Source organism: Bison bison, unplaced genomic scaffold (genome assembly GCF_000754665.1).
Source record: "Bison bison bison isolate TAMUID 2011002044 unplaced genomic scaffold, Bison_UMD1.0 scf7180017864178, whole genome shotgun sequence".
NCBI classification, from domain to species: domain Eukaryota; kingdom Metazoa; phylum Chordata; class Mammalia; order Artiodactyla; family Bovidae; genus Bison; species Bison bison.
In genome coordinates, this window is record NW_011494750.1 from 1,325,710 (window position 1) to 1,347,652 (window position 21,943).

Consider the following 21,943-nt stretch of genomic DNA (forward strand, 5'->3'; position numbering starts at 1 on the left):
ACTGCATCAGCCTGGACCGGGGGAGGGGCAGAAGCCCGTGATGGGGGCGCAGCCACGCCGACGTTCTAGGGGGCCTGAGAGAAGGGGGCGCTCTGAGGCTGCGGCAGCTTGAGTGGGGGAGACTCCTTTCCCATACACATCCTCAGCGGACAGCCGCGCCCCCAGAGCTTTCCCCTCGCTCTGCATCGACTCTCTATTAGGAATTCGAGCTGGGGAACCGAGAGGAACCTCAGACGGCGCTATTACCGCCCCAGGAGTGTCTCGCCTCCCACCTCTCCCAGGGAAAGAGACCCCGCTCCCATCAGTGAGCCCCAAGCTAGGATGACTCCAGGAGGGAAAGAAGGAGCTGGAAGAGCCGCGAAGGAAGTTAAGAGTTGGGATCCAGCCTCCCTTTTTCGAGCTGGAGATGTCCGAGGAGACCCCCTCCGTCTTCACTTCCCCGTGCGGGGCTGAGGCCAGGCCAACTGATAAGGGACTCGGCACCGTAGGACTGCCAGGCCCATGGGCAAGCTCAGATGGGCCGTCTCTGCCTCTGCCCCAGGTGCAGGCAGGGACGCAAGACCAGACCCAATCCATACCCTCCGCCCTTATCATCCCCGCGCCAACCGCGGAGGCCGAGGACCCTCCCAGGCAAAAGGCCGGGTTCTCCTCCCACCTCCTTGCCGCCGCTCCAGCGGCAGGCCTCGCGCAGCCTCCTCCCATTGGCCCAGACCTCCGCAGATTCGGCCAATGAGCAGGCTGGATTCCGGCACGGGGCGGCCCCCCGCGCACCCGCGTTAACTTCCCTTGGGCCAACGCTGGGCAGGCAGGTCCTGGTCCTTCTTTAATCTTAAAGGGCCGGCTGCTGAGACCCGGTCTCGGGAGGAGATGCTGCCTACGGGGAGGGGTGTGCGGGACCTCGAGCCCCGAGAGCTCGGGACCTCGCCTCCAAGAGAGTGGAACCGGCGCCGGCTGCGCGTGGCCGCCGAGAGGGAGCTTATGTTGGCAAGACTCTTGGAAAAAGTCTTTTAACAAGGAGGGAAACAAATCATAATATTTCCTTCTCTGGCTTCCCACCCTGGTTGCTTGGAAAGGCACCCCCATAAGAACGCTCACCCCCAGTAGAACTCGGTACCCCTCAGAACAGTAGGTAGGATCCTGCCTCCCACCCCTGTCGTGTCTGAAACCTGAACTTTCTGTGTGTGAACTGGAGGACGAGCTGGTTGTAGTTTTTTGGGGGGTAGGGAGGCGGGACAAGGAGTCTTGCTGGAGCTTAGGAGGCCTGAGATCTCCAGAGGGGGCCGTCTGGGGTTTGGGGTGGGGAAGGTGGTTACAGAGGAAGAGAAGAGGTCAAGAAGAAGTTGCTCCGCTATTCCTGTGCAGCCCCAGAGCTGTTGGTAACCCCTCCCTCAACATCACCGCCTCACTATGTGATGGTGATAGGTCCCTCTCTGGACCTTAGCTTCCTCATTAGCAAGTGGGAGAGGGGGCGTGGACCATGGGTTTTCTCAGGGCCCTTCTGCCTCTAAATTGATGGTGTAAACCATAACTGGCTGAGAGGCCAGGCATCAGATAGAAATAGGGGTGATGGGACATGCCCACCGTCGCCACCGGAGGTCCACCCAGCACACAGGGAAGTCCCGAGCAAGGAAGCCCTGGTTCTCTAAGTGTCCCCTGCCCCCTCCACTGCCTGACCCTTGGCCGCCCTCCCTTCCACTTGGCTCCCACCCTCTGGAAGCTCTGTCCGGCTGGGCCTTGGCTGCTGTCTCCAGCAGGTGGGTGGGGGCCACTCACAAAGTAGGGCCAACTGAGCTCCCTCAGCAGGTTCCCTATGGGCACCCCATAAGGGGTCTCTGAGAAGGACTGGCTTATCTGCATGGAGCTGAATCCTTGAGGGACCCTGGCCCAGACTGGAGGAAGCCTCTCTCCTCTCCCAGGCCCCGGAAATGGGCTTGGCAAACCCTTATCGCCTGAGACGCAGCTGCTGAAGAAATACCTTAGCAGCTGACTCACTGGGCTCCTCACAGCCCTCTCCCACTGGGCCCCACATCAGGCCTTTGAGAGACCCTGAGAGAAAGAGAAGGAAAGAGAGAGAGAGGGCGCCCCCAGCTGGGCTGGCCCAGACCCCGCCAGAGGTGCGGCCCGCACCGTCCAGCCTGTGACTGTGTGTTTGGGGGGCCTGGTGGACGGCCTTCGGCTGGGATCGTTATTATTCTTAGAGACTTGTTCAGCCTCTGACCTCCAGGTACTACCTCACCCCAGGCATTGATGGATCATTGACACACTGGTGGTGTTGCCCTCTGGGGTACAAGGCCCTGTCCCTCCACCAAGAGTTGAGTGTCTGTCCTGGGCCAGGGGCTGGGACCCAGCAGGTGAACAAGTGCAGACCCTAGCTCAGGGAGTTCACAGTCCAGCAGACGAGCAATTCCTGACCAGGGGAAAGGCCGGTGCCACTGGGGAAGGACTGGGTGGTGGCGGGTTGTGGACCCTTCACTGCCTTCCTTGGCTCCCTGGGCCTCAGTTTCCCTATCTGCCAAATGTAGATATGCAACTTCCTTGTCTCTTTGGATAGTTGTGAGGATTATATAAGACGGTGCCTATGAAAGCACTTTGGAAAGTTAACATCACAAGACAAATGCAGGCTAGTGATCTTAAGTTCTGACAAGCTGGGGAGAGGTGAGAGTGCTTAAGTCAATGGATTTGTGAACTCATTTTATCCTGGATTCTCTGATTTGGGGGGGAGGACCAAACCACCTCCCTGCATTGGCTCCAGGCTCAGTTCACCTCAGGCCCAGGGTTAGGCTTTTCGTAAAACAGCAATTATTGAGCACCCACTGCATACGAGGCCCTGTTCTCAGTGTTATAGGTCTACTGTGCAGGTGTATTTGTATGTTATTTGGATACATGTGTTTCATGCATTTCCTCACTTTATCCTCATAATCCTGTGAGGGTAGCATTAAGCACCTAATGCATATTTGATCCTCATAACAACACTATGAGGTTGGAACTATTATTTTCCCCATTACAGATGAGGAAACTGAGGCCTAGAAAAGTGAATTAACTTAGCAAGGAGTGAGCTAAAAGTCTTGACCCCCTGAATCTTATTCTTAAACCAAGGGCTTTTCTGATCATCCCTTCCAGACTAGGACAAGTGCCAATTATTCCAGGCCAGAAAGCTTCTTACCCATTCACCAGCTGGGACCCCCAGGGTCAGAAGCAAAACCCCAGCAAATTCATTCAGTCAGTGAAAAACGAATGCACAGGAGGCTTCCCTGTGGTTAAGACTCTATGGCTGCCATTGCAGGTGGGGGCAGAGGGGTGGGTTCGATCCCTGACTGGGGAACTAAGATCCCACGTGCAGCCCAGAGTGGCCAAAAAAAGAAAAATGAAGAACACTAACGTGTCCTTACATATTTATAATTTGCTGCAGTCCATGGGGTCGCTAAGAGTCAGACATGACTGAGACATTCACTTTCACTTTTCACTTTCATGCATTGGAGAAGGAAGTGGCAACCCACTCCAGTGTTCTTACCTGGAGAATCCCAGGGATGGAGGAGCCTGGTGGGATGCCGTCCGTGGGGTCACACAGAGTCGGACACGACTGAAGTGACTTAGCAGCAGCAGCAGCAGAGAGAAAAAATAAGAACTTCCTATGTACCAGCTGCTGCTGGATGCTTTATTAATAAGAGGTTTGTTGAGTAATTACTATGTACCAGGAACTATTCTAAGTGCTTTACATATATTAACTTGTTTAATCCTCACAATAACCTTAGCAGATAAGAACTATTATCACCCCCACTGTACAAAGGAGGAAATGAAGCATAGAAACATTGATCAACTTTCCTAGGATCACGGAGACCAGTATTTTTCAGACTATTTTGTTTCTGAGAAATATATTTTACATCCTTCTCATGAACATACACACACCCATAACTGAGATAAAAATTTACCACGTATTTAACTTCCCTATGTGCAGCACACCCTGGTATTTTTCTAATCTATTTTGTTCTGTTTTCTTTTTCCTTAAATTCTGGTCATGACCTGCTTCACAACCCACTACTGAGTCACCCCCTGCAGTCTGAACGGCATTGAGTCATAGCGAGGTCAGGGCCAGGATTCAAACCAAGTGATACGGCCCTGGGGCCTGATCTCTTGGCAGAAAGAATGTCTGGGAAAACGGAAACTCTGGAGGCATGAGGACAAGTGAGGACCCTACCGATGAGGGGAGCAGCTGTTCAGTCACTCAGTTGTGTCCGACTCTGTGATCCCAAGGACTGCAGCTCACCAGGCTCCTCTGTCCTCCACTATCTCCCAGAGTTTGCTCAAACTCATATCCACTGAGGGGAGCAGAGTCCTCGATAATCTCCCCACCTTGCATTCCAGCAAAAGAGAATAGAATACAAGTCACTGATAACGCCTTCGGAATGCAAACTTGCTGGCGGAGGTAGAGTTATTCTTTAGTACTTAGTTCCTTAGTCTTCTTGTGACAGAAGTAGGGTGGGCTGAGAAGCAGGCTTGGGCAATCTAAGCGATTTGACCAAGGTCACAGGGCCAGAATTATAGCCGTGTGTCCTATCGCTTGGATTCTTTCACACCATCCAGGGCACAACCTTGAGGATACCGCCAGAGAGGTTGGGGACGTCAGTGGAGGTGGTGGTGACGGTAATGTGCTGATGCAGTAACAGTAGAGATAGAAAGGATGATAGGTGGGGGACTTACCTGGTAGTCCAGCGGCTAAGATTACCCCGAGCTCCCAATGCAGGGGGCCAGGTTCAATTCCTGGTCAGGGAATTAGATCCCTCATGCTGCAACTGTGGGATCCTGGCCACCTGGGTTCACGTCCCAGTCTGAGGTACACGCTTTCGGTGGGAAGAGTGATGGGGAGGTTGCAGGTGTCAACTAAAAAAGATGCACAACAGGAGAGTTGGGAGTTAAGTTTTATTTGGGGGCAAAATGAGGACTGTAGCCCAGGAGACAGCACCTCAGACAGTTCTGAGAAACTGCTCCAAAGAGGATGTGGGGGAAGATCAATGCATATGATTCTGGTGAAGGGGGCGTTCCATGCAATCCAGCACTTAACTTACAAAAGGTGTTCTGCTCGTCACGAGGAGCTGATGTCACCAATGAAGAGATTTAGTGCTTGTCTAGATATGAGGAGATGCAAGGACTGGGATCATGAAATCAGTTGCTGAAAATATTTAACTCTCTAAAGACCTGTGTCACTCATTTTTCTGGAGCGTAGAGTGCCTGACTCTCCTCCCTGAACTCCCGTCAGGGCGTGTCAAAGGTCAACAGCTGCAGTAGCACAGCGTTCAATCTCCACAGATGGTGGTTTAGTTGCTCTAGTTGCTTTAGTTGCTTCAGTCATGTCCAAGTCTGTGCGACCCCATAGACGGCAGCCCACCAGGCTCCCCCATCCCTGGGATTCTCCAGGCAAGAACACTGGAGTGGGTTGTCATTTCCTTCTCCAATGCATGAAAGTGAAAAGTGAAAGGGAAGTCGCTCAGTCGTGTCCAACTCTTAGCGACCCCATGGACTACAGCCTACCAGGCTTCTCCGTCCATGGGATTTTCCAAGCAAGAGTACTGGAGTGGGGTGCCATTGCCTTCTCCATTGGTTGCTCAGTCATGTCCAACTCTTGGCGACCCTATGGACTGCAGCCCACCAGGCTCCTCTGCCCATGGGATTTTCCAAGCGAGAATCCTGGAGTGGGTGGCCAGATGGCAAATGGCCTTGGTAAGCGCCCTTTTGTTGTTGACACAGGGACCACGGTGGATAAGCTGACCCCCTCTTCCCCCCTCTTCCTCCCCTAGCACTTCCCCGAGCACCTGGACCACTTTGCAGAGAACATGGAGGACTTCTCCAACGACCTGTTCAGCAGTTTCTTTGATGACCCTGTGCTGGACGAGAAGAGCCCTCTCCTGGACATGGAACTGGACTCCCCCACGCCGGGCATCCAGGCCGAGCACAGCTACTCCCTGAGCGGTGACTCGGCGCCTCAGAGCCCCGTCGTGCCCATCAAGATGGAAGACACCACCCAAGGTAAGAACGGGTGGCAGGGCCCAGGACCCCAGACCCAGAAAAGCCACTCACAGCCACCTCTCAAGGGAGACCGTCCTCCATGTTTCAGCTCTTCCTCAGGTCCAACCCAGAAGGGCCCTTGTCAAGAGGCTCTTCCACTGACTTGATGTGCAAAGGGGCAGGTCCCAGACCAGCAGCATCACCTGGGAACTCGTTGGAAAGGCAGGTTCTCGGGTCCCACCCAAACCTGCCAGATCAGAAACCCTGTGGGGAGGGTCCAGGCTTCCAGGTGATACCGACTGATGCTTAGGTCCGAGAACCAGTCTTAGATGAAACAGCTGAGGGGCTGGGGTGGGGAGGATTAAACAGTACATATGAACAAGTTACCAAGACTCTAGAACCTTACCACCTCCTCCCACTGTGCAGTCCTCTGAGACGTTACCTGGGAGAGCCACCCGCACCCCACCTACTTCTACTCCGGAAGGCGGAGTTCCCTAAAGCTCTCCTCTGCCCACCTCTTCCCCTGTTATGCAAAGGACCCTTTGAGTCTTTCCTCTCAGGCGATCAACATTCGAGAACGCCAGCCTGCGCCCTCCCTAGAAATGGTCTCTTGGGGTGTTTCCTCAGATACAGGTGGTGCTGGCTCCTTCCTGTTTGGCTGGGTGATCCTGGACTCAGCCTTTATAAGCCTCAGTTTCTTCATCTCAAATGGGAATAACAGTAAATGTTTCGATAGCACTGTCCAGTCTACAAAGTGCCTTCCTGTTAATTATTTCGTTTATTTCTCACAACTCACAGGTGAGGTCAGAGTCACTTTAATCATACTCCCTATTTGTCTGGTAAGGGAAATGAGACTTCGGGAAAGCTGAATTGTTTTGGTCACGCACATAGTAAAATGCAGAGCAGGGACCTGGGAGCAAGCAGGCCCCCTGGTTCTAAACCTCATACCCTTGCCACCACCACACTTGCCAGCCTTAAGGGGCAGTAAGGGGTACTGGCTTTGGTGTGCATCCCAGTGCCTCTACCAGCTACTGTGTGACCTTGAACAAGTTGCTTAACTTCTCTGAATCTCAATTATCAAACGAAGACATAAATAGCTTGAGAATTCTGGCTCATATATATATATATGGAAGTGAAAGTGATAGTCACTCAGCCATGTTCCAGACTTTGTGGACTGTAGCCCGCCAGGCTCCTCTGTCATGGAATTCTCCAGGCAAGAATACTGGAGTGGGTTGCTGTTCCCTTCTCCTGGAGATCTTCTGGACCCAGAGATCGAACCCAGGTCTCTCGCGTCACAGGTGAATTCTTTACTGTCTGAGCCACTAGGGATGTCCCTATATAAATATATTTATGTGTGTGTATCTATATATACATTTGTTGTTATTTAGTCTCTAAGTGTTTCTGACTCTTTGCAACCCCATGGACTGCAGCACACCAGGCTTCCCTGTCCTTCACTATCTCCGTATGAATAATTTGTGGCTATTTCATTGTGTATATAAAGTCCTATTAAGACAATAGTGGCTAGAACCATGAACAGGGTTCCCTTCCCTTCAGAGGACAATGGTCTTAAGTGGAGTTTTTAAATTTTCTCATCTATTAAGTGGACAGAAGAGCAGTGCTGGCCCCCAGAGTTGATGGCAGGAATACACAAATTCATATGCATCGAGAGCTGGGAATCGGTCCCAGTGCACGATGTGTGAGCTGCTTCTGAGGGTCTTTGAGATTGCCCAAGGGCAGAGACAGGCCCTTATACCCTGCCCCATCCCCCCGCTTGAGGGCAGGGACACCTGCTGGGGCTTTAAGAGGCTCCAGGGCTCGTGGCTGTGGAGGTTCCAACAGTGTCCCTACATGCCCTGACCTCAGCCCTGCCATCTGGAGGTCACCTCAATGGGGCGGCGGACCCCAGCCTGGGGAAGGGCAGCATGTGGGGTGCACCGCTTCCCAGCCGGGCAACTCCTCGCCACCCCAAGCCTATTTTTAGAGCAATTTGTCTGTGGGTCCTTTGCAGGGGGCAGCTTCCCGGAGGCCGGCAGGCTGGCCCTGTAATTTGGGAAGATTGTGGGTGTTCCTGGAGCCCAGGGGCGGGGGCCCTCAGGCTCCCTGCAGGGTGGGGCCTGGCCTCAGAGGTGGGATCAGGCGGCTGCTGACCCTTCTCCCCACCCATAACAGGCCTCAGAGCCTCTGGTCCCTCTAGCTCCTCCGTGCTGGCTCCTCAGACCTCAGCCTCACCCGAGCCAGGTGCTGGGCCACCAGCAGCAGAGCTGACTTGGAGAGGAGGACTGTAGGCACCCCTCAGGAAAGGGGGTGACGCCCTGCAGCCCTGTGGTCCATGTGAGGCCAGGAGGCCCACGAGGTGGGCAGGAGGTGGGCGCTGCCCTGGGAAGCCTGAGCATCGCCCACTGTCCCATCCAGGCACCAGACGGCCGTGGAGCCTTCCTTCTTATCTTGCCTCCAGTATGTTCTTCTCCACCCCTGCTGCCACTGCCTAAGCACATGCCTCGTTTCCTCTCTCCGGAAACAGCCTCCTGAGGGTCTCACCGCCTCTATCTCGCCTGCGGTCAGTCCAGTCTGCACACTGAGGCAGAGTGATCTTTTTTAACCTCACAACCCCGAGTGTGCTTAAAATCCTTCAGTGTCTCCTCGTTACCTTTAGGACAAAGTCACAGCTCTGAGTCCAGCCTCCAAGGCCAACCCATCCCTGCTGGCCTCTCTGACTCCGTCTTTGTGTTCTAACCGCGCTAAACTGCTCGTGACTCTCTCCAGACCCCCAGCACCTAGCATGGCACTCATTAGATGTTTGCTGAATAAATGTAATCATATTCACAGTAGCTGCCGTTTGTTGAACATCTACTTCTTGACCAGTACTTTTACAGGTGAGGAAGCTAAGGCTCAGAGAGGTTAAGCACCTTGTCTAAGGTCACACAGCCAGGCGGGAGGGGTCTGTTGTCCAAGCCCACTCTGTAAACTGCTGAGTGAAGAAGAGGCCTCTATCTGTTCTGGGCCAGCCCACTCTGCCCTTCCACCTCAGCAGCGCCGCCCCCCATGCCCTTCCCTTCCTGCTTCCTCGTGTACCCTAACATCCCTCCACGGCCCTGTCCAGCAAGGGGCCAGGAGGGAGGCCGAGCCCTCTGCTCTGGGAGTCGCCTGAGCCTGGGTCCTGCCCCCTTCCCTAGATGTGGAACATGGAGCGTGGGTGCTGGGGCACAAACTGTGCTCAGTCATGGTGAAGCAGGAACAGAGCCCGGAGCTGCCCGTGGACCCTCTGGCCGCCTCCTCGGCCATGGCCGCCGCCGCTGCCATGGCCACCACCCCGCTGCTGGGCCTCAGCCCCCTGACCAGGCTGCCCGTCCCCCACCAGGTGAGCCTGGGGTCTGTTTACAGGGGCTGAGGGCGGGAGGAGGGGGGGTGGATCTCTGCAGGAAGGGCCATCTGAAACCCTGGGCACCCCGGGGCTCTGAGCAGGGAGCAGTGTGGCCCTGTCTCTGCCCCCATCTTGGGCCACCCTTTCACCAACCTAGAACAGACTCAGAGCACGGGGGCCCTCACTGTGTGCGGAAGAAGACGAAGGCACCCAGGCAGGGCTGGGCATTGGGGACCCCACCCAGGGTCTCAGGGTAGGAGACAGCCCAGGCCACATAATTTTCTCAGTGTCCGGATTTTTAAAAACGAAGAAACACCTAAATGGAAATATAAAAATTATACCCTATTTCCATTGTTTATATTCATGAGATGAATATGTTTAACCTACACGCGCAGGCCGGCCCTCCCCCCATGAATGTCTAGATACCGTCGCTTAGCTATAGAACCAAAGCGGACCTCTGAAAACCCTTCTGGGGCCGTGAGGCCCAGACTCCCGGCGCCTGGGAGAGGCCCTGCCTGGTCCCGGCTCTGCTCCCACTTGTGCTGTGGGCACGGTGCCTTCCTTCTTCATTCCTCAGCTTCCTTCTCTGTAAAATGGGAGCTTGAACTATGGCTAACGGGCTCCTACTCTTGCGTCTAAAACACTTGTTGTTTAGTTGCTACGTTGTGTCCGACTCTTTGTGACTAGCCCACCAGGCTCCTCTGTCCATGGGATTTCCCAGGCAAGAATACCGGAGTGGGTTGTCATTTCTTTCTCCAGGGGATCTTCCCCACCCAGGGATGCGAACCCGCATCTCCTGCATTGGCAGGAGCATCCTTTACCACTGAGTCACCGGGAAGCTCTTGGAATCCCTTGAGTCGGGGCTTGGCTGGCACTGCCCCCTGCTGGCCACATGGCTCACCCGCTCAAAACGCACGTGACCCAAGGGTTTCCCAGGTGGCAGCAGCGGTAGAGCCTGCCTGACAGTGCCAGAGATGTAAGAGACACGGGTTTGATCCCTGAGTCGGGAAGATCCACCGGAGGAGGAAATGGCAACCCACTCCACTTCAGCATTCTTGCCTGGAGAATCCCATGGACGCGAGAGAGCCTGGGGTCGCAAAGAGTCAGACATGACTGAAGCGACTTAGCCTGCAACCGAGGCAAGAAAGGGCAATCCTTCCTCCTCCACCAGGGACTGGAGGGTTCAGGGCTGGCTGCAGACGGAGAGGATCTTTGGGGACCATCTTCAGGGCTGGCTCTGTGACTCCTGAGGCCTCCGCAGAGCAGGAAGGGAAGACAGGATGGCCGTGGAGCCAAGGTTATGGAAGTTAGGCGCTGGGCTCAGGGGAGCCATGTCCTCTCCCCAGGTCTTCTGGTCTGTGTCTCGCCACCGCACCTCTGACACAGGCTACACTCTGGACGCCCTCTGTGCGCACCGTTTCCGGATCTAGCCAGGCTCTGTCTGGGCGCTGTGCTTTCGCAGATGCTTTTTCCTCGACGTGGAGTGCCTTTCCCCTCACCCACATCCTGCCCCACCCTGTATCTGGAATACTGCTGTTTCTACTTCAGGACTCAGATTTCAGCTGCTCAGGGACGCTCGGGGACCTTTCTATAATGCCTCCTTCGTCGGCGTTGTGATTACCGTTCAGGGAATCTGGCAGTGTATCTGGCAGTGTAATCTGCCAGACATTACATTATGTGGGTCTCATGGCAACCCACATACCCAGGCCTGCATGGTGTTCACAGTCGGTGTAGGGTCACCCCCTCCGAAAAAGACAGTCCTGGCCTCAGAGGCCACAGGAAGCCCTTCTTCCCTGAACTCGGGAGCTAAACGATGTTCCTTGGCCACCACTCTCTTCCCTGAGGCCTGACTTGCCTTCTGCTTGAGGCATAAGAACCTGCCTCTGCTCCCTCTGGGATATGCCTGGAACCCTGAGCCCAGCTACTTTCTTAATGCTGTAGGGCAGACGCCCCCAGGCTCAGGGAGGGCGGGAAGTTGGTGGGGACAGGCCCCCGGAGCAGCTGACGGAGCCCTGCCTCTTCCTCAGGCCCCAGGAGAGATGACTCAGCTGCCAGTGATCAAAGCCGAGCCCCAGGAGGTGCACCAGTTCCTCAAAGTGACACCAGGTGGGTGTGTCTGGAGAGGGGCTCTTCGTCTCCAGTCTTGGACAGACCACATTCCTTACCCCTCGGTTCAGCCCCTGTCTCCCTCGACACGTCCCTTTTCTCCCCATAACAGCCTCTCCTCCCTTTTGTGCCCGTTCCCTGCCTCTCCAGGCCCTTCCTGCTCATTCTACAGCTGTTGTCACTGTTATCACCAGCTTCTCATCCTGTTTTCCAGTTTCCCCTCCCATCATTCACTAACTGAGGTCCTCTCCATAGCCATCAGCTCATCCATCCATTCATCCATTTACTCATTTATCTGTCCATCTGTCCATTCTTCCAGCTATCCATTCATCCACCCATCCAACAAGAGTACATTGGGCCTCTCCTAGTTCCAGGAACTTGGGATGCACAGAGAGAAAACAGTCATTGTACCCAAGGAGCTCACACAGTAGTGAGGGTCACAGACAAACCACTAATTATACGGTTGTGTTGTGGGTTAAAGATGACAGATCCCAGGAAACACCTCCCCAGACCTGACAGGAGAGGACAGAGGAAGCTTCTTGGGTTGAGCAGGAGAGAGGACTAACTTAATCTTTCCAGTCCCACCGCATTCATTCATCCAACACTGACTAAGCATCAACTGTGTATCAGGCCCTGGACGAACCACCACAAGATTTAGGAAGATGAATAAGGCCCAAGTTTCACCCTCAAGTTACTTACAACAGCCTCTGAGAGAAGACAGAATTAACTGGAGGTAGAAAGGGACCATCCCATGGATGGAGGACCCTGGTGGGCTGCAGTCCATGGGGTCACTAGGAGTTGGACATGACTGAGCGACTTCAATTTCACTTTTCACTTTCATGCATTGGAGAAGGAAATGGCAAGCCACTCCAGTGTTCTTGCCTGGAGAATCCCAGGGACGGGGGAACCTGGTGGGCTGCCGTCTATGGGGTCGCACAGAGTTGGACACGACTGAAGCGACTTAGCAGCAGCAGCAGCAGCAGCAGAAAGGGACCAGTGTGAAAACACCTTACATCATAAAGCATGGTCGCATCCATTAGCCCATTGCATCCTCCCAGCTCCATACAGGGAGTCATTTCACCCCCAGTTCAACAGGGAAGTGAGGCTGCGAGACGTTAAGTAAACATGAATATAGGTCACACTGTTGTGGGGTACAACAGTCAGGACTTGAACTCGGGTCTGACTCCAAGTTCAGTGGTCTTTACAGTACGGCATCCACGAGAGGCAGATAAGAGCCAAAGAAGACAGAGGGGACTCCTGTAGGAGGCAGTGGGGGGCAGAGCCCAGAAGCACGCAGTGGTTCCTTCTCCCAATCTCAGCCCAGCTCTGCGGTGCAGTGAGCTCCAGATTCCAGCATGTGCATGCGCGTGTGCTCAGCTGTGTCTGACTCTGTGCAACCCCAGGGACTGCAGCCTTCCAGGCTCTTGGTCCTCTGGGCTCAGCGCAGGCTTCTTCCCGATGCTGTGGCCAAGAGAGGCAGCAGGGAGGGCGTGCTGGGGAAAGCAGTGCTCTTGGCGCGTCTGCTGAAAGCTCAGTGCCTGCTGCCCTGTTACCCTGAGGTGGGAAATGGACACCCTGGTGTTAAATGGAAAGAAAGGGACAGAGGCTGTCGTTTGCCCTGTCTGATCCCCATGGGTATCGCTGTGGGCAGACTCCAGACATCTCCTGGGGTTGCCAAGTTGGAGGCTCACAGACCCTGAGCCCTATGAAGTCAGGGTTTAGTCACTAAGCTGTGTCCGACTCTTGCAACCCCAGGGACTGTAGCCCGCTAGGCTCCTCTGTCCATGGGATTTCCCAGGCAAGAATAGTGGAGTGGGTTGCCATTTCCTTTTCCAGGGGATCTTCCCGACCCAGGGATCAAACCTGGATCTCCTTCATCGCTGGCAGTCTCCTGCATTGCAGGTGGATTCTTTACTGTCTGAGCCACCAGGGAGAGGAGCCCCGAGAATCCAGCCTCTGTGTTATCCCTGCCAAGTGTTAGTGTTAGTCGCTCAGTCATTTCCAACTCTGCGACCCCATCCATGGACTATACCAGGCTCCTCTGTCCGTGGAATTCTCCAGTAAAGAACATTAGAGTGGGTAGCCATTCCCTTCTCCAAGGGATCTTCCCAACCCAAGGATGGAACCCAGGTCTCCTGCATTGTAGGGGGATTCGTTATCGTCTGAGCCACCAGGGAATTCCCACCAAGAATCGGGTTTAAAGGAGCTGGGCTTGGTGGAGTCAGAGAGGGCATGGCCCTCAGATACTGTCTTCTGGGATGTCAACTCTACTTTCTGACATACTAGGGTCTGGGGGGAGGGGGGTCCTGACGTTATAGGGGTCAAGGCCCGAGCAGTCTGCCCAGAAGCCTTCGGACCGACTTAGGCCCGCGCTGTGCCGAACTCTGTCTGCCCAGAGCTGGGGCGCCCGGCTAACCTGGTTTCTCCTGCTCCCCACAGAGGACCTGCTGCAGATGCCTCCGACGCCCCCCAGCAGCCACGGCAGCGACAGCGACGGCTCCCAGAGTCCCCGCTCTCTGCCCCCTTCCAGCCCAATCCGGCCCATGGCCCGCTCCTCCACGGCCATCTCCACCTCTCCACTCCTCACCGCCCCTCACGTAAGCAGCTGGGGCCAGAGGAACCCAGTGTCTGGGGGGAGCCCTAAGCCTGATCCCCACCCGCATCAGAACACAGGAGGCGCCTGCCCCGCAGATGGGAGTGAAGATTTTTTAATTGTGCTTGGGGATGAATAGGAAACGGGAAGAGTCCAAGAGGCCTGCTGAGCCCGCTGGCAGCCAAGCTGGGCCTACAACTTGACATTCCTGACCTCCAGGGGGATGGCTCAGGCTGCCTCCAGGGAGCACTGTTTGCAGAGCAAAGTTCAGGAGGCCCAGAAGCCCTGGGATGGGTGGGGGACCCCTCAGGTCTAGAGGTGGTAGGTGTCCGAGGTGGGTGCTGTTCAGGGGGCCCTGGACAAGTAAGCTCTGAGGCTGTGGATTCCACAATGGGATCTAGGGACCAGCCCTTCCCAACACTATATTGAGGGCCTAACATGCCAGGCTGCCAACAACATCCTCAGCACTTGTGACATGTTACTGGATTTAATTCAGATCCGCCCCTTTTTCAGATGAGGAAACTGAGGTTCAGTGAGCTGGGTGCCTTGCCCAGGTCGTGCTGAGGGTAAATGGCCGAGCTCAGATTTGAATGCAGGGCTGTCTGGTTCCTAACTAGTATGTCCCCCTTGCCGCAGAAATTACAGGGGACGTCGGGGCCGCTGCTCCTGACGGAGGAGGAGAAGCGCACCCTGGTTGCTGAGGGCTATCCCATCCCCACCAAACTCCCCCTCACCAAAGCCGAGGAGAAGGCCTTGAAGAGGGTCCGGAGGAAGATCAAGAACAAGGTAAATCTCGAGGCAGACCCTGGCCCTGCCCTGGGGCTTCCTGGGGGGTGGGGGCGGGGCTCTGCTTCCCTGGCCATGCCAGTCCTGAAACTGGGGAGCCCAGGAACTGGATACGTGGCTTGGTAATTCCATGAGGGACAGGGAAGCCTGGCCTACTGCGGTCCACGGCGTCACGGAGAGTTGGACACAGCATGGTGACTGAACAATAACAACTCCCGTTTGGGGGCTTTCCCCTCTAGATCTCGGCCCAGGAGAGCCGCCGTAAGAAGAAGGAATACGTGGAGTGTCTAGAAAAGAAGTAAGAGGCCTGGGGCGGGAGGACAGTCCAAGTGGCCTGGGCTCCGCTCCCCAGCCTGGATTTGTCTCCCACCCTCTCGGGGGCGGTGGGGGAGTGGCATGGGGAGTAGGATGCTGGTGGGCAGGGCAAAGCGGGCAGCAGAGAGACTTCCTTGGTGGTCTAGTGGTTACGACTCTGTGCTCCCAGTGCAAGGGGCACAGGTTCAAATCCTGGTCAGGGACTAAGATTCAGCATGCCACACCCCACGTGACCCCAAAGTGGGGGGGAAGCCAGGTCTGGGGGCTGGCGCTGAGCCTGTGCCTGCTTGGCCCCCCCAGGGTGGAGACATTTACATCTGAGAACAACGAACTGTGGAAGAAGGTGGAAACGCTGGAGAATGCCAACAGGTGGGTGGTGCCGCCTGCGTGCCCCCTGGCCCCTGCCCTTCTGCAGCCAGTGGCTGGCTCTGGCATAGCTCTGGGAAGCAGGAGGGAGGAGAGACCACTGAGCTCAGAGTAATGCAAATCCCAGAAGCAGGGGCCCTGCAGCCTGGGACCCTCAGTTTCCCTTCCTCCTTTATCCACTCAGAACTCTAGATACTGGACACGGCTGGCGAGATGCTTAAGTGAAATAATACAAACCAGCAGCAGCCCCTGGGCACTTGTTAGAAATGCTTCGTGCTCGGGCCTCCTGCCAGCCCTGTTGAATCTGGGGAAGGTTCCACAACCTATGTGTTAACAAGCCCTCCTAAGGTGATTCTGAGGCACCCTGAAGTCAGACCACCGGTGTACATGGTGTGCATGCTTACTACTCAGAGTGAGTTTCTCAGACCAGCACGTCAACATCAGCTAGGGGCTTGCAGAAGTGCAGAATCTCGGGCCTCTCCCCACACTTAACTTGAATCAGAATCTGCATTTCAGCAACACACTTAAGTCATTCACGTGCACGACTAAGTTTGAGAAACAGTCTGGAGCCCACACAGGGCCTGGCATGCGGTGGCCACAGAAAGTCACAACTCCGGGTGCTGTCTTTGTGATCCTGGGAAAACTGTCATGCATCTCTGGGCCCCAGTTTCTCTGTCGACATGGAGACTATGGAAGTGGTATCTCCCCGGATTCATGTGACGATGTGATAAGACCTAGCAAGAAAAGGGCTAGCACTCTCCTTGGCGTTTGAGAATGCTCCCTTCGTGTTAACTTTCCTTCTCTTTTTTCTTGCTCTTATTCTGAATTCTTGTTAGTAACCAGTCATGAGCCCACAGTAGGTCTTTAATAATTGTTCACTGGGAGTAATTAAAACAGCACCCTGTTCTGTTGAGCAGGTGCTCAACAGAAGGCTCTTTCCTTCTTTCCTTCCTTCTCCCCCAGCTTCTCCAGCGGGATCCTGCCACTCCCCTGACTGACCTGGAGAATGCCCCTCTGACTCAGGAAAGAGGGGAGGGAGCCTTCGCCCCTCACCCGCTTCCTCTGGCCCAGATTCCTCTCTGGTCCCAAATAGGGCCAGGCCCTTGGAGCTATTTCGCCACCTGCTGTACATTCTGGGAACTGCAACCCCATGGACCAGCTGGGCGGGAGGGAAGAGATGGTTCAACATTTGTTCACCAAGGGTGGGCGGAGTCCTTGCTGGGGAGGACCCAGTCCCTGCCCTCAGGGAGCCCCCACAGTTAGCGAAAGAGACTGACGTCGTTGTTCAGTCGCTCATTCGTGTCTGACTCTTTGCGACCCCGTGGTATGACATACAAATTTGTAAATGAACGAAGTGTTACACGTGCTGTGACAAAATTAACAAAAATGGTAGCTTCCCCCCTCCTCCCCCCCGCCCGCACGCTCACTCCTCACCATGTACCAGGCCGCTGCCAGACACGTCCTTCTTAGCAGCTCAGGGTAGAAGAAGGGAAGGTCGGTTTAGCTGCGGCTGCTGCGGGGTTAAAGAAAAAGAAGGTGACCTCAGCCCAGGTGGGCTAGGCCCGCCTCCAGTCTCCGCTTTGGCCAGAAGAAGCCTCAAGGGGCTCCTCTGAGCTCCCACAGGGTGACCCAGCTATTCACCGTGAAGCGGGCGCCAGGTGCCCCGGCCACGCCACAGAGGAGCCAAGCAGGAAGTGACCTTTTCTGCCTTGAGTGAAGCGGGCACCTGGTGTGGAAGCCAAGTCTAGAGCCAGCCCAGGTGCCCCCACCCGCACCCGCACCCAGGGAGAGCTCCAGGAGGCAGAGATACCTGCCTGCTGGGTCAGAGCCGCTGGGTGACCGCTGTGCCCCCCTCAGGACTCTGCTCCAGCAGCTGCAGAAACTCCAGACTCTGGTCACCAGCAAGATCTCCAGACCTTACAAGATGGCAGCCACCCAGACCGGGACCTGCCTCATGGTAGGTCACTGTTCCTTCCCCACAGATCCGCAAGAGGCCCGCTCTGCCCCCAGGCCGGCTTTCTGGGGCCTGGGGAGTGGTGTGCAGAGCATTCAGTGCACTGGCTCCAGCAGACCCCCGCCTCTCTCCCCAAAGCCCATGGAACCTTCCAAAACATGACCTTCCCTGACCAGTTCTGACACGGTGTGGATGGTAGTGACTCACACGAACGCTGCTAGGGGATGACAGGCCAAGCGCAGTGAGGAGGCAGCCTCTGAGGATCCAGTGAGGGGATGGGCCTGGGGCGATGCGGGGAAATATGGACCTGTCTCTCTCTACATGCCTGGTGGGATGTCCAGGCTGTGGCCACAGCCTCTGCTTGCTCCTTTTCCACGTCCCCTGTAGCTGTACAGCCTGTGGCCTCTGGGTTAATCACTGTCCTCGGGCCCTCTAAGATCCTCAAGCTGTCAGGATCAGGTGGCAAAGCCGGAGTAGAGGCAGGTGTTAGTTTGGGCTCTGTGACTCTTAGCTCCCGGTGCTGGCCAGTCTTCCTGGGAGTCCTGCTGGGAATCTAGTGTGAAGATATGTCCCCGTCCCTTGCCCCAGCCTCAGTCTCCTTCAGCACCTACCCCTTCCTTCCTTTCCTGATTCCTTTCCACCCCAGAGGTGATAGCCACACTGGCCAACTCCCTCTCTTTTCTAGTGCTGCCTGGGGTGGCCCCTCTCCAATGGGCTGAGATGGCCTGACAGCCTCCACCTTCTTCTCCCGCACATGGCTCTGGGAGCAGATTTCCTGAAAAACTGATGAGCCTTTGGCCCCCAGTGGCTCATGGAGGGGGGAGGGAGGAGGGGCTTGGGGGTGGCCAGGGCTGCCGCCGTCCCCTGGCCCGGCTCTGCCCACCACACTCTCTCCACTGCCAGGTGGCAGCCTTGTGCTTCGTCCTGGTGCTGGGCTCCCTCGTGCCCTGCCTCCCTGAGTTCTCCTCTGGCTCCCAGACTGTGAAGGAAGACCCGATGGCCACTGACAGCGTCTACGCCGCCAGTCAGAGTGAGTGCCCCAAGCAGGGCTGACCTCCCCCTACACCGGCCCCAACTTCTGGGCAGAAGACAGACGCAAGTGAGGAGCCAGGTCTGGGGCTGACACCGTCTCATTCTACCTTCCCATTTTGCAGATGGGGAAACTGAGGCCTCTCCCAAGGGTCTATGATTTGTTTGATGTTAGTTCTAGAATTAGAACTACAAGGCAGAGCCCCTGATTCCCAACCCACCCAGGAGTGGCTTGGCCAGGGGAGGAGGTTTAGGGAATAACAGGAATGTTCCCACCCTAGCCCCATGTATTATGGCGCCGGTTGGTAGGGCGCATCTGCTAAGCCACCATCAATATTTTACAACCGGGATAGCGAGTGAGTTTCAGCTCCAGGGCCATTTTCCATAAGATGTTAGTGGCTGCATGAAGCACTGCTAAGAAGGACTCTGAGGCCCCATTCAGGATCAACAGGAAGGTGTGGCAAGATCCACTGGTAATGTCTATCCCGGGCAGAAGCGTGGGAGTGGTGGTGTGGACTCAGCTAGGTACCACCCCCTGGGGCTTGTGAGGACTGTTAGGAACATGGAGTTTCCCAGTCAGTCATATCTGCCACTCGCTAAGTGCGTGACCTCGGGCATGCGTCTGAAGCATGCTAAATTTTAATCTCTTATCTCGAAAATGGGAGTTACCAGTTCCATGCTTATTGAGCATGTTTGCTGTGAAGACGAAATGACATGGTGCACGAAGGCTCTCGGTACAGTTCCTAGTACACTGCAGGCTCTACTAAACGAGAGCAGCAGTCGCTCCCTTTTTGATGCGCTCACAAGAGGAGAGAAAAGACACAACACGAAGTGGCAAGGGGAGAACCGGCCCGGGGGCAGGGAAGAATAGGGTGGATTTCCGGAGACAGAGGATACTTCAGACAGACCTCCAGAGGAACTTCCAGACGGTCCCTCATGGCCTCCTGGAGCGTGTCATCCAGCAGGGCAGGAGGAGGAAAAGGAAACAGATGGGAGGTCGGAGGGAGCGAGGAGCTGGGGGGGAGTGAGTTTCACGAAGGAGGGATGCTGCAGGGAAAATGAGTTGGGCCTGCAGGCCCTTGAGGGGAGGGAGCGGCCATGGGGAGGGTTAGGGGAAGAGGAAGCAGAGGTGGGGAGTGAAAACCCCTCCCTGGACCAGAGCAGCCAGAGAAGCAGAGAAGAGGCAGTCGCTAAGGGAGGTGGGTGGCAGGGATGTAAGATCCTGAGAAGCACATGTCTCAAGGCCAGAGGGGTCTGTGTGATGGGAGGCACAGGAAGGAATGGAAGTTGGGGGAGTGGGATTAGGGGGCGGGGGAGGCATGTTGATGGACAAAAGCAGAGTCAGAGGAGCCAGGGGAGTGCAGGAATGAGTGAGCCCCTCGGAGTGAACGCAGTGGGTTTCAGGCTCAGGGTCCCCGCAGGGCGCAGGGCGAAGGGCGGGCGAAGAGGAGGAAGTGACCCCTGGAGCAGGCTGGCCCATGGAGCTGGGGCAGCGCAGAGGTGCAGGGGCCCTGCTCAGGCAGACCCTGAGGTCAGGGCCCTGAGAGTGAGGAGGGTGCCGGCGGCTCCTGGAGTCAGGCGGGCCAGGGTCTGCAGCTCAGCTACAGTGCATCGTCCTTAGACTGGGACAACGTCCCTGACAACCTGGAGCCTCAATGGCCTGTTTTGTGAAATAGACCTAAAAATATCTCATTCTAAGAGTTTCTGTTAATGATTTGATATAGGTTAAAGGATGCCGACAGTCTCTGATAGGCATAGTAGATATGCAACAAATGTGTTTTCTCTTTTCCTCATCTCCCTGAGGGGTAAACTGGGGCCTCAAACGGGGAAAAGGTTTATTCAAGGTCTCACAGGAAGGGAGTGGTTCAGTAGGATGAAAACCCAGCTCTCAGATGCCCCAGCCCAGTGCCCTCTGCTTAGGGAGCACTAACTTGCTCTGAGTGCTGTTTCAGTTACTCTGTTATCTCATTTAAACCTCGCATCGACAGGAGGTTGGCCCCTAGTATCCTGTTTTACAGATGAGCAAGCTCAGAAAGGTGAAAGCAAAGGCATGGCTTGCCTGCAGTCACACAGCTGGGCATCATTTGAGCTGGATTCAGATCCAGGCCTGAAAGAGTCCAGGGCCCAGGTCCTTGACCACTGGGCCCTGAATGCGGCCTAGACGGGGAGGGAGCCTTGGCACCATGGCTCACCCTGAGCTCCTTCTCCAGTGCCCTCCCGGAGCCTCCTGTTCTACGACGAGGGAGCAGGCTCGTGGGAGGATGGCCGCAGTGCCTTGCTGCCTGTGGAGCCCCCCGATGGCTGGGAGATCAAGCCCGGGGGGCCGGTGGAGCAGCGACCCCAGGACCACCTGCAACATGACCACCTGGACAGCACCCACGAGACGAGCAAGTACCTGAGTGAGGCCTGGCCAAAGGACGTCGGTGGGAACAGCACGGGTCCTGACTTCTCCCACCCTAAGGAGTGGTTCCATGAGAGGTGGGTGGGTGGCCCCTTCCCTTCCTGGGGCCCCAGACTCCGCCCAGCCCTGGTCCCCATGTTGTCAGCCACACCCTCCCACGGCCCCATCCCTCCCAAGTCCAAACCCAGCTTGCAGACGGGCGAGAGGGTCCTTCCCGGACAGAGTCATCCCTAACTTCTCTTCTCTCTCCAGGGATCTGGGTCCCAACACCACCGTCAAGCTCTCCTAGGCCGTGCCAAGACCCAGGACACAGGGCGTACCCTCTGGTACTCAGAAGAGGGGTCGTCCTGCTCACCAACCCGGATCCGGCTCGTACCCCTGCCCCCTGGGGTCCCCTCCCAGGAGAAAGGGTTCCGCTCCCCATCCCCCACCAGCCCCTCTTTGCCCCAGATCTTGACTGGGGCCCCCCCTCCCCCCACATTTGGACTGTTCCCTTGGGCCAACCACTCTGTTCTCACCCCCTCCCTCCCACAACCATCCGTCCTTCTCAGATAAACCACTCACTGGGTTACCCACCTCCTTTCTCATAATGACCAAGAGGACCACTGCCTCCTGCCCCACCCCGACCACATACACACACAGACACATCAACAGACCGACCCACTAAGCCCCGCCCCGCCCCCCTCCACTGTACAGAGACCAAGAACAGAAATTGTTTGTAAATAATGAGCCTTATTTTTTATTATTGCCAGTCCCTAAGATATTGTATTTTACAAGTCTCCCTCCTACCTTCAACCCTCCCTAGTTTTGTATTTTATGAAGTTAGTGCGGGCTTCACTGCTCCCTGGCCCAGGAGAGAGGGTCCGCCCCAACCCCTCACCTGGCCCCCCCCTCTGCCGCTGCCCAAGCCGCTGGGCCTTTTTAATTGCCAAACTGCTTCACCCATCAGCTCAGCACATGCTTTAAGAAGGCAAAAGTAAAAAAAAAAAAATGATGCAGCATCAATCCCTGACTTTGTGCTTTTCTTCACGG

The 21,943-nt window shown here is 55.7% G+C and overlaps 1 protein-coding gene across 1 annotated transcript in view; it reads left to right on the plus strand.

The window, feature by feature from the left end:
- Nucleotides 1–21,913, plus strand: part of CREB3L1 (cAMP responsive element binding protein 3-like 1) — a 36,781-nt gene extending 14,868 nt beyond the window's left edge. The window contains exons 2-12 of the mRNA XM_010842336.1: nt 5,793–6,021; nt 9,174–9,358; nt 11,389–11,467; nt 13,907–14,064; nt 14,697–14,846; nt 15,086–15,144; nt 15,462–15,530; nt 17,385–17,484; nt 18,385–18,511; nt 20,721–20,988; nt 21,164–21,913. Of these exons, the coding sequence (XP_010840638.1) occupies nt 5,793–6,021; nt 9,174–9,358; nt 11,389–11,467; nt 13,907–14,064; nt 14,697–14,846; nt 15,086–15,144; nt 15,462–15,530; nt 17,385–17,484; nt 18,385–18,511; nt 20,721–20,988; nt 21,164–21,200 (1,461 nt within the window). The 3' untranslated portion in view covers nt 21,201–21,913. The remainder of the gene's footprint in view (nt 1–5,792; nt 6,022–9,173; nt 9,359–11,388; nt 11,468–13,906; nt 14,065–14,696; nt 14,847–15,085; nt 15,145–15,461; nt 15,531–17,384; nt 17,485–18,384; nt 18,512–20,720; nt 20,989–21,163) is intronic.
- The last annotated feature ends 30 nt before the right edge of the window (nt 21,914–21,943 follow it).